At 44.1% G+C, this 13,079-nt stretch overlaps 1 protein-coding gene across 1 annotated transcript in view; it reads right to left on the reverse strand.

The window, feature by feature from the left end:
- AXDND1 (axonemal dynein light chain domain containing 1) overlaps positions 1 to 13,079 on the reverse strand; it is a 55,255-nt gene that overhangs the window by 31,735 nt on the left and 10,441 nt on the right. The window contains exons 4-8 of the mRNA XM_032962420.2: positions 11,248 to 11,357; positions 10,482 to 10,539; positions 9,093 to 9,190; positions 8,852 to 8,908; positions 6,771 to 6,867 (exon numbers count right to left, since the gene is read on the reverse strand). Of these exons, the coding sequence (XP_032818311.1) occupies positions 6,771 to 6,867; positions 8,852 to 8,908; positions 9,093 to 9,190; positions 10,482 to 10,539; positions 11,248 to 11,357 (420 nt within the window). The remainder of the gene's footprint in view (positions 1 to 6,770; positions 6,868 to 8,851; positions 8,909 to 9,092; positions 9,191 to 10,481; positions 10,540 to 11,247; positions 11,358 to 13,079) is intronic.

The raw sequence follows: 13,079 nt of genomic DNA on the forward strand, positions 1-13,079 counted from the left end.
GTCGGGTCAGTGTAGCCTCCCCTAGGTCGCTCGTAGCCGGAGGACTTAGAGCCCGTAGCCCAGTGATAGGGCACGCTAGTTCGGAGGCCGTACCTCCCCAGGCAGTAGGTAAAAGGGCCGCTGCCCTTTGTGGAAGACTGTTATTGTTACCGTTATTGGAATAAACATGTTGCCTCTACAAGTCGTCTCCACTCTCCGTGAATCCACTACATTTGTACGTTCCCCCCTGTTCTACATGGGTATCCTCTGGGTTCTCCGGCTTCCTCCCATTAACCAAAAATACATACACATAGCAACATCGACCCCCTACTGCAAACACTTGGCAGGACCCTCCTGAAAACGAGTCTTGAAACTCAGTGAAGTTTTCCTGGGATAAGAAGCGCAGTAATAATAAATGTCAATAAATGGCTTATCAAATGTATGAACACAAATGCACACATGAAGACAATTGCACGGGGGGCAGCAGCATCTTCACCCCCGAGGCTGTTGTATCTATAGGCCTTTTCCAAAATTGATATTAATAATAATACTTGCCGATAATTTTTTTGTTAATAGCAACCGAAATAATGAATGAAAACACACAAACCCAGTCCCACAGCAAACAGCATATGGAAAGCGTAAAAAGGCCATTAAATATAAATAAATAACTAGATAATAAACTTCGGGGCAAAGAGAGAGGTTACGTTATCTGCGAATCTCCAGATCGCCAAAGAACGGTTCCCAAATAAATACCCAGAATCACAGACACAGAGCACAAGGCAAACACACATTATAACTGATATATATTTTTTTCTCTTCACGGAAAAAGTTAAAGCTTGGCTATAAGAATAAGTTTATATTAGTGGCTTTATTAGTACTTATTTTATTTCACCCTTATTCAACTCACGTATTGTTTCTTATTGTATCTTCTATCTACGTGACTTTGCCAAGAGAACCAAAGTACATGAGTTCCTGTAATCACGAAAGCTTAAGTCCAAACTAAGCTATATATCCAACCTCCGGATATCGGAAATAACTACAAATCTTGGTTAAACATAAAACCAAATGATATGAGCGACGTTAAACCGAGGGCTAGCCAAAGAAAGAGAACCTCCCGGTCGCCTTTGTCTTCCCGCAGCGCGGAGAAGCAGGAATTTTAACACCAGAGCAAGAGAATGTATTATCGTGCAGGCCATCTGCACACACGATGCGCTGGACTTAATAATGGCACCCCACCCCACCCCACTACCGCAGGCGGACAAGTAATTAAAACAACCACACACAATACATAAGTGTCATACATAGCATTAACGTTATTCACCGTAAACTATATTCCGTTTATATAACCTTGCAAACACCAAGGAATACGAATTCCCAGGATCAAGAAACTTACCTCTTAACCCAGGATATCGGAAATAAAAGGATATAAATGATAAAGCATACACACAGAATGACGAAAATGAATAAAAACTGAGGAAGGGCCAGTATAACGGGGTGACTCACAACCTTGTTAAACATAAAACCAAATGATATTTGAGAGATGTTAAACCGAGGGCCAGGGAAAGAGAGAGCCTCCCGGCCGTCTTTGTCTTCCCGCAGCACGTGATAAGAATAGGCATACGCTCAAGAGAACACCTTCCCTCGTGAAAATAAAAATCAAATACCTTGAGTCACAGACAGAATCATAACTGCAAGTGGTACGATACCAAACCGTGATGGAATAAATGTTAACTTTAAAAGCCTTAACGGACTTTTTTGGGGAAAGAGAAAAGGTCACACCGGGAGGGCCGACCGGACGGGGAGGATCGCCCCCTCCCCCACCGCAGGATTGTATAACGCAGATGGCTTGAGGGGATGACATACACACACGCCCCCCCACTGCACACAGCGGAGATTTTTTTTCGAATATAACAGTTCAACCATCATCTCGACAAACGATTTCAACAAGGCACGACCAGTCGCAGGAGACAGTGACAAGCGGTTCGGAAGAAGACATCAAGCCAGCTTCGAGGCATGGTCTCGAGACAATAGCAATGGGTGCTGTGTCTCGCAGAGAAGGGGGGCGAGGGGGTGCTCTGTGCTGAGTTCAGCATGGGCAGACAGAGTATCGCTGAAAGTTTATTCTACATCGAGTGCCGGCTCCCAGCTGCAGCGTGACCAGCGCCGCCAAGCAAGAGCATCTGCTGTCAGTGGCCAAGCGTGTGCCGACTTGACTCATCCAGCAGTGGAAAAGCCTGACCAGCTGCCCGTGAGCAAAAGAGTCAGCGAACCAGCTGAGCGTGATCGCGCATCTTCTAGGAGAGGGAGCTGTCGCGCTGCCCCACAGCAGTGAAAGGAGCCTGCAGCCGCCTGCGGCTCCCAGCGCTGAGCGCGTTCGAGCAGCACCAGGAAAGGGCAGCGTGTCGGCAAGCTCATCACCCAGCGACGTGAGACACGCCGAGCAAGAGGGAACCTGCCGTTGTTCGTATGCCTATCCCCCACCTTCACGAACCCGCTACGCTTACGTCATCTGCTCACACAAAAATTTACCAAAAAAACAATCCAACGAACCTACACACTAAGACTAATTAACCATCAGCTGGCCATGAAGGCATCGCCGCCCTTCAAGTGATAACACTCCGTTGGTTATAAGTACATTAAGTTTTTTTATTATTATTAAAAATTTGTTCTTCGTTTTGTGATTGTACTTCTAATCGCATAAATTACCCATAGATTCATCAAAAACGCTAAGTTGCCACCTAGCAACATCAGCAAAGATGAACGCTTTGAATTATATCAATTAAAAAAGAGAGATGATATTGTCGTCCTCTCAGCCGACAAGGGCAATGCCACTGTCATCATGGACAAAACAGAATATAACAACAAAATTCAAGAACTACTCAACGATGGCAGCTATACAAAAATAAAAAGAGATCCCACCAACAGCCTGGTTACCAAAACGAACAAAATCATCTCTGATTCAACAGCATTAATTGATCAGACCAAACAGTTCTCGTGGAAACCCTCTGCTGCCAGACCACCAAGATTATATGGGCTTCCAAAGATACACAAAGAAGATACACCCCTTCGTTCCATCGTCTCTACTATCAACTCCCCCACCTATAAACTGGCACGTTTTCTTGCTGATATACTGCGACCTTTCACTGGAAAAACCACCTCTGCGGTACTAAATTCTACTCACCTGGTATCGACAATCAAAGGCATTTCCCTGTCCCCAGACGACCTGATTGTCAGTTTTGATGGGGTGTCCTTGTTCACCAAAGTCCCGGTACCTGACATCATCGCTATCATTGAAGACCTGGTTCATCAAGGACTGCATACTTATGTACCCCCCCTGGTGAGACATTGCTTAACCAACACATACTTCACCTGGAATGGAATTTTCTACAAACAAACTGAGGGCACCCCAATGGGCTCGTATTCATGGAAAAATTAGAAACTGACGCCATACAGACTGCCACCCTACGCCCGACCTTATGGAAGAGGTACGTGGATGACACTTTTGTCATCTGTCCACATGGCCAGCCTGCTCTAGACCAATTCCGCAACCACATCAATTCCATATACCCAGCCATCAGATTTACCATGGAGGTCGAAAAAGATGGCAAACTACCCTTTTTGGATGTCTTAATTAAAAGGAGACATGATGGTTCAATGAGCCACTCTGTCTACAGGAAAGCTACCCATACAGATGCTTACTTGAAACCAGATTCCCACCACCATCCATCCCAGAAGAACTCCCTCATCAAGACTCTATACCATAGAGCCCAATGCATTTCCGACCAGGAACACATTACCAGTGAACTCAAGCACGTACACCAGGCTCTCAGGGCCAATGGTTACTCCGACTACACAATCCGCAAAGCCATCACTCCAGTCATGAAGAAGGATCCTCTTGTGGAGCCACTCAAAACCATCACCTTACCCTACATTGCAGGGGTCACTAAAAAATCTCCAAAATCCTGAATAAACACAAGATCCAGGTCCGATTAAACACAGTACATAAAATCCGTGATCTGGTTCCATCTGTAAAAGATGCTGTTCCAGACATACAGTACCCGGGCGTTTACAAACTAAAGTGCCTCTGCGGTAGTAGCTACATTGGAGAAACCAAACGACATATCTCGGACCGCATCCGCGAACATAAAGCAGACTTGAAACACGGTAGAACGAACTCCTCTGCCATGGCAGATCACTGTTATAATTCAGTGGGCTCACATGACATTGACTTCTCCAAGACGGAGGTTCTTTGCAAACCAACCGGCTACCATGAGAGATTCGTTCATGAGGCCATTCACATATACAAGCACAGAGACAATTTCAGCCGAGAAGATGGATTCTGGCTTAGTAACCATTGGAAAGATTTTTTAAATCATATCGGTTCTTAATTAATTGTATTTTACGATGACCTTCAGACCGCAGCTCTTTCGCTGCCATTGACTCTTAATACCTCTCACACCACGGTTAATGGTATGGTTTACAACATGGAGTATAACAGCGCCTCGCAGCTGTCTCTCTCCCCCTCCTCCGTTCCGACCATGGATGAACTCATCCATCTGAATGGGGCTCGTAGCTATCTGTGGTGCTAAAGTTGAGGGTAAGAATCCACCCATTTTTTCGCCATATAGCATTGTGATATATAACGACTTATTGTTGTTAACTTAGCTGATTGGAGAATATATAGAGTTTATTGATAACATTGAGGTAGTTTATATTTTAGTTTTTTATTGGTTTACCATATGGTATTCATTATATAGTGTAGTGTATACTCAGTTACTGTTAATAGCTCAGCTTATTGAAGAATATATTGAGTACATTTATTATATTGATGTAATTTAGACTTAGGTTTTTTCACATCGGTTTGCTATATGATAGTCGAGTGGTTGCAGCCCCTTTGGCGTCCATGTACTAGGTGCCTCTGTAGATGTGTAGGCTTTGACTTTAACATAGCTATTTCTATGACCAGTCACAAGCTAATCCCTCAATTATTTCCATGCTAAATTCTCCTGTTTGATTTATACTAGGTGCCTCTGTGGATATGTAGGCTTTGACTTTAACATAGCCATTTCTGTGACCAGTCACAAGCTAATCACTCAGCTATTTCAATGCTAAATTCTCCTGTTTGATTTGTACTAGGTACCTCTGTGGATGTGTAGGCTTTGACTTTAACATAGCTATTTCTATGACCAGTCACAAGCTAATCCCTCAGTTATTTCAATGCTAAATTATCCTGTTTGATTTGTACTAGGTGCCTCTGTGGATGTGTAGGCTTTGACTTTAACAATTAAATGCTAATTTTTATGCTAATTCCTTTGTCAAGGCGCTCTGTTTCTTCTCACACAGCTTAAAGATCGCGGTCTGAGCTTGGCTGTGTTCGCTCCAGCGCTGTCCTCCAGACAGTCTCGTCCCTTCACCTGATGAAGGCCACTTGTGTTGTGGCCGAAACGTCGTGAGAATTTTGTGTTATTTTATTTTATTAATTTATTATTTTATTCTCATTCTACGTGACTTTACCGAAAGAACCAAAGAAGATAATTCTTGACACCTTCGCCACGGAGCTACGTTCACGGGGAGAAATCGTGTTAAACCGGTTTCCTTATCATACAATCTTGTACACAAATTAATTAATCTCCCGTGAGATAGCACGTCCCACCGCACACCTTACTCCAAGCCATCTCTTTAATTATACAATCTTGCTGATGAATCTATGAACGCATATTTGTGCCTTTTGGGAAAAATAATTGTATGATTTCCTTTTCATATCAATATCGTTGCATAATAATCAATCGTCCTGCTACCCTGTTAACAATATGAGAAGAATTGCATTGAAGGTTACATACGAATCAATGAATGAGCATCCGGGAGTACTGTGTTCACAAATTCAAGTATAAGGATTCGCATTAAGGGTTCCATATGAATCAATGAACGAGTATCCGGGAGTACTGTGTTAACAATTTCAAGTACAAGAATTTGCATTAAGGGTTGGATATGAATCAATGAATGAGCATCCGGGAGTACTATGTTAACAACGTGACAAGAATTGCATTAAGGGTTGCATATGATCAATAATGAGTGCAGTACTGCGTGGGCAATTTCAATTATAATCATTCATAATAGAGTATTAAGGTTTTTGTTAGAATAGCATGCCTGTATGTTTGAACGACTCTCTCTCTCACCAACTGAGCTCGCGTTATGCAGTGGAATTAATCACATGTGCCGTCGCCAAAGTGAAACAACGCAATTAATGGTTACTGTGTTGGAATTCCAAGCCGAGAGTTGCATCTTTTAGAGTTGAAGTTTAGTTCGGAAATAAAATTGATTAACGTAGAAGTGGTTGCGTGTTCTTTCCTGAAATTTCAAGCATAAGAGCTGTATCCTGCGTTGAGATCTGAATTTGGAGACCTGACATAAACACTAATACACTCAGTAAATGTTAAAGTGAGAATAATTGTATTTTACCGATCATTAATATGAAGTTAAACAACACAGCCGAGTTTAATCTGACATACTTACAGCACACCTGCATAACTTAATACAATTAATGGTATTATACCGATTGATAACACGACCCTTGTCAGCGAGGCAGGGCCTAATTGTCATAACGCTCGCATCAGCATAATCACACGCATGCATAAATTAATACAATTATCTCTTAAATTAGCACAATTTATGCACATAATTACATCGATTAACATAACTTCTGAACATTACGTAATTTTCCAAATTTCATTTAATTTGAATTATTTGCATCAAAATGTTCATAACCGACATATACAACAAGGCTCACTCACAGATGTGGGACCTTCTATCTCCATGGGTCCTAGCTTCTCCAGCCACGTATCCAGCACGCGAGTCAGCTCCACCACCTCATTGCGTGCCATCGGACGCCTGCACGCACACACAGCAGCAAAAACACACGAGCAGTGCACACACGGCACAATATAAACAGCACACACAGCACACACAGCACCACAAACACATGAGCAGTGCACACACCACACACATACACACAGCACACACAGCACCACAAACACACGAGCCACGCGGTCCGGGACCCAGCTTGTGGTCCGGACCGGGATAGCGAACCGTGTCTAGTTCTGCCATAGCGTGGTTAGATGGGAATTCGAGACCCGGGCGTAGGTTGTGTGACGTTACGTATTGTATGTGAATAAATAGTGTTGCTCCCAAGATGACGTCTGCGACTCAGTTGGACTGACTACACACATGAGCAGTGCACACATGGTACAATATACACAGCACACACAGCACCGTAAACACATGAGCAGTGCACACACCACGCATATACACGCAGCACACACAGCACACACAGCACAAACACACGAGCAGTGCACATACGGCACAATACACACAGCGCACAGCACCACAAACAAGTGCAGTGCACACACCGCACCATACGCACAGCACATAGAACCACAAACACACCAACAGTGCACACACGGCACAATATACACAGCACACACAGCACCACAAACACATGAGCAGTGCACACACTACACATAGCCCACAAACGCAATCATACGTACAGCACAAAGACAAATATTTCCTGTATAGCCTTAATAAGTACTGTTAACGAGGACTTTTGAAGGCCAGCACAGCACATGAGGGGGAGTGTGGCCAGTAGTGCCTTTGTATCCCGAGTGGTGATGTTTACACCTTTCACCAGGTACTCATTTTAGGATGAGTTGACCTAGTGGAGGTCCACGACTTGTTCAAATAATTGTCGCTGGTGTTGGTCGTGAGCAGAAATCGAACTCTGGTCACTGGGTTCGTAGTGTAGAGTGCTAACCACTGGGCCACCGCTCCCTACACATGCAGCACAAAGACAAAGATCACCTGTATAGCCTTAACAGACTGTTTGAGCAAGTGCTATAAGGAAACACCTATGAAGGCCAGCATGGCACACACGGGGGTGGGTGGCCAGCGCCACGCCCGACTGCCTTTGTCTCCCCACACCACACATGTACATTCGCACCTCCAAAGAGCACGGTTTGCTAATACGTTGCAAAAGAAGTTCAACATACATACATACACGTAGCATAAACACTACCACAAGCACACATGCAGCACACACACGATAAAATAGTCGCAGAACGTTCACCAAACTGCACACGCATGCCTCCCCAAACTGTCACCGTCTCTCCCAGTCTTGTGATGCAACAATCCATCTAGCACCTGCAATGGCGTAGGTTTAGGTGTATTCTCCTTTGGTTACCACTCCTTAGTCTTGGCCACCGGCCATCATCCCTTCTAGCTGCGTGCCCTTCCCAACCTCGCTTACTTGAACAGTCGATGTGATAAAATGTTAGTCTACTTTGGTATATTTCTTCCTGTTATAAGACAGTGTTAATAATGGAGATGGTGTCGTTTTTGTGGTTCATTTGTTACAACAATCACATCCTCATACCCCTGTAGATAATAACTCTGCAGATACCCACACAGATAATAACTCTGCAGATACCCAAGCTTGACAACAGATACAGTGCATGCACGCAGGCACGATCCACGCTCGCCCATGCTAAGCTGTCTTATCAACTTTACTTTGGTAGTGTTTACTTAAAAGTATATAACCAAAAAATACAAGACAATTACATAGAGAACATGCTATGCATGTTAGCGTGCATTATTACTGCATGCCTGTCTCCCTAAAATATTATACCCAGGGTTTCTATACAGAGTTTTGAGATGCATTTGCATGAACATGTTATACAAATCCACATTGTATTGTATATTCATCCATGCAGGTGTGGGAGCAAGAAGTGGAGCAGGATGATTTGTATGGGCTGAAGTGTGATGCCTGTGAATATGAATATCCCATGGATGCAGGCAGGTGCTGTAGTGTATGATAGCTCACATCGATGGAAAAGTTCGCATATTTTTCTCATCGTCTTCTAGATATGTGGTGTATTTCCTGCAAAAACACCCCCACAAAATCCACTGTTAACCATCCTCAACTTCAAAGGCGATACGTACATAAGCCACACGCACACTGACACACGATACAATGTGCGCAGATCGCGAAACTATCCAGGCAATATTCCCGATACAATTTTACCATCACAAATTTTACAGCACACACGCATGCGCAAACTCACGAGTCTTTAAGCTGCAGGCCCACAACGCCGTGGTTCTGAATGATGTGGAACTCCTCGGGGATGAAGGTTTCTGAAAGCACTTCCTTTGGCTGGGCCACCTAAACATCACCAGCGCCATCACCAGTGTAAATATTATTAACATCCATACAATCGGTACGGCGATCAAGAAGATCATCATCAATTTTATCAACATTTCCGGCAGAATAATTCCCACTTACAATATTTAAATCAACATAAAACTATTCTTAATATCTGAGAATCATATTATCTGTGGAGGCAAGCCTACTTGCAACCATTAACATTATATATGCATCCAAGAGATTTTTAAATAAAATGTATGATGAATGAATGAAAAATCCAATCACAATTTGCAACGACGATTAAACTACTGCATCTGCCAACTTTCCTCCCTGATTCGTGCAGTAGGGGTGCAGGGACCCTTGAAAGAGCAGACCTGGCCAGGGACCCAAAAGCCAGAGTAATCTCAGCATCAAAGAGCAAAGTGGGGAACCGAATCTGATTTTAGTTGCGATAAAAAAGGATCACTGATTTCTCCACTTTACTGCAGTAAAATTTTGCCACGGCCCTTCGTGTGTTTAGTTTACACGGCCACTTGTAAGCTTGAGAGCTACCCACATTCCTTCATGGAGCCGAGACCCGAAACCAATTCAAAGACATGGTTATGTGCACTGGAAGCAGATGACAAAGTTGTATAACAATATTAACCAGTGTCATGTCTCTCCAGGTGAAAAACATGTCAGTATTTGCATATGAATGAAAACTGGATTTTTTTCTGCTTAAGATTAAACAGGGAAACGAACATGACACTTTTTAAAATTTGGATCAAATTATATAGTCTGGGAAATCTGCAAAGCCAAACACCAGGAACGGCATCCACTCGCAGTGCACGAATAAATGTGCTAGACATGCATCTGATGAATGGCTAAGTGGAACTAATGGAATACAACCATGATACTGACATGACTTCATTGTCAGGCACAACTAATCTTGTTTCACATCCAATCAGGTTGATCGATGATCCAACACTCAATGATTCACTCCAGTCACTTGCTCGCAGGTGGTCAGTGAATCCACTTATCACTCTTCTATTGTTGATTCCTCTACCCATGTTGAGCACTCAGTCTGCCAGACTGTTTCGTCTCATCTAGTGTTCACCCGCCACTCCGCCGATTGCAACACTTCACGGTGCTTGACATTGAAAAATCCCTCCCATGATTTATTTTCCCAAGCCCTTATAACATTGCTCAATTTAAGACATTATCTTATATTAAAACCCTTGATAGTGCTGTTTGTTGTTGGCCACTTGGCGTTTTAGGCCGTTGGACATGTGATCAGCAATTGTGTTCAAAGAAAAAAAAGAGCACCAACCTCCCCCTCCACTTTGCGGACGCAAGCGTCTCTCACATCTTCAAGGAAGGCCAAATTTCTGCACCCAGCCGAAAAAAAATCACGCCTGTTGTATGCTATCACGCACAATTGCAAGCACAATTCTACGCATTTATGCGCATGCGCAAATGCAGGGCACGATTCCAATCTCTGAGCTGACATTCAGTCAACAATTACATGTACAGGCCACGTTCACTGCTGCTGCACAAAACCAACGTCACATCTGTAAAGTGCAGTAGCTTGTAACACTCAGCGTGCTCACGCTGAACACATGCGGGAAGCAGATCTTGCACGAGCACTGGCAAACGATATCCAGTCTACTCCTGCGTGTGATCGGTTTCCCCAGCAGAGTCTGAGTCCTACTCATAGAGATATCTGATTTTGGACCAAGTCCGACCCGCACTGACTGGCGTGAAGTGTGGTCAGATAACCTCCACAACTCACACGGCATGGGGAGGTCCTCATCCAGCAGTGGATTGTACACCTGAATCCATCTACACTCCACCCCTTCCTACTGGAAATTATGTTTAACATATAGGGAGCTATGGATGATAATCATTTAATTATCTACGATTAATGTTATGGATAAGTTATTTTCATGGATAATTAGATGTCAACCCTTCTCAATCACGATTTTGCTCATACGCTTTCAGCAGCCCCTACCTCAACATGGACAAAAGGTTTTTCTCCATACAGTTTTAGTGAGTGGTGCAATCCTGCGTGTGTATGTGTCCGCGTGCTGCCATACCTCCCTGCTCCCGTCAGACACACAGGTTGATCTGTGAGATGTGTAAACTTGCTCCGTTGCTGCGGATAATGCCATACTTTGTCGGAGGCGCGTGATGTATGCGAACGCGTCTGCGTACACACACGTAAGCATTCATTTCCAGACATGTTCATATAGACATATACCGTGAGGGAAAAAAAATATTTGATCCCCTGCTGATTTTGTACATTTGCCTACTGACAAAGAAATGATCAGTCTATAATTTTAATGGTAGGTTTATTTGAACAGTGAGAGACAGAATAATAACAACAAAATCCAGAAAAACGCATGTCAAAAATGTTATAAATTGATTTGCATTTTAATGAGGGAAATAAGTAGTTGACCCCTCTGCAAAACATGACATAGTACTTGGTGGCAAAACCCTTGTTGGCAATCACAGAGGTCAAACGTTTCTTGTAGTTGGCCACGAGGTTTGCACACATCTCAGGAGGGATTTTGTCCCACTCCTCTTTGCAGATCTTCTCCAAGTCATTAATGTTTCGAGGCTGACGTTTGGCAACTCGAACCTTCAGCTCCCTCCACAGATATTCTATGGGATTAAGGTCTGGAGAATGGCTAGGCCACTCCAGGACTTTAATGAGTTTCTTCTTGAGCCACTCCTTTGTTGCCTTGGCCGTGTGTTTTGGGTCATTGTCATGCTGGAATACCCATCCACGACCCATTTTCAATACCCTGGCTGAGGGAAGGAGGTTCTCACCCAAGATTTGACGATACATGGCCCCGTCCATCGTCCCTTTGATGCGGTGAAGTTGTCCTGTCCCCTTAGCAGAAAAACACCCTCAAAGTATAATGTTTCCACCTCCATGTTTGACGGTGGGGATGGTGTTCTTGGGGTCATAGACAGCATTCCTCCTCCTCCAAACACGGCGAGTGGAGTTGATGCCAAAGAGCTCCATTTTGGTCTCATCTGACCACAACACTTTCACCCAGTTGTCCTCTGAATCATTCAGATGTTCATTGGCAAACTTCAGACGGGCATGTATATGTGCTTTCTTGAGCAGGGGGACCTTGCGGGCGCTGCAGGATTTCAGTCCTTCACGGCATAGTGTGTTACCAATTGTTTTCTTGGTGACTATGGTCCCAGCTGCCTTGAGATCATTGACAAGATCCTCCCGTGTAGTTATGGGCTGATTCTTCACCGTTCTCATGATCATTGCAACTCCACGAGGTGATATCTTGCATGGAGCCCCAGGCCGAGGGAGATTGACAGTTCTTTTGTGTTTCTTCTATTTGCGAATAATCGCACCAACTGTTGTCACCTTCTTATCAAGCTGCTTGGCAATGGTCTTGTAGCCCATTCCATCCTTGTGTAGGTCTACAATCTTGTCCCTGACATCCTTGGAGAGCTCTTTGGTCTTGGCCATGGTGGAGAGTTTAGAATCTTATTGATTGATTGCTTCTGTGGACAGGTGTCTTTTATACAGGTAACAAGCTGAGATTAGGAGCACTCCCTTTAAGAGTGTGCTCCTAATCTCAGCTCGTTACCTGTGTAGTGGAATAAATAGGCGCATGGGGGTAAATGGTGAGATCGCGCGGGGGCAGGACAGTATGGGTCATATTGGCACAGCCAGGTGCGATGGTTGGGACGATGAGGTAATGATTAGGCCAATTAAGCTAGGGAGCCAGAGACGGCTGTGATTGGCTGGTGTTGTTGTCAGGACTGAATTGGCGTCTTAATGTCTGGAGAAGTAACAGGTGCACGGGCACGCGGAGCGCCGGTGGGACGCGGGTTAATTAATTGGAGAATAATGAGAGCGGGGATAAATTGGGGAGACGCGAGGAGAAAGGGGAGT

The sequence above is a fragment of the Petromyzon marinus genome, chromosome 28 (genome assembly GCF_048934315.1).
Source record: "Petromyzon marinus isolate PM22_M1 ecotype Great Lakes invasive population chromosome 28, UKy_Petmar_22M1.pri1.0, whole genome shotgun sequence".
Taxonomy (NCBI): Eukaryota; Metazoa; Chordata; class Hyperoartia; order Petromyzontiformes; family Petromyzontidae; genus Petromyzon; species Petromyzon marinus.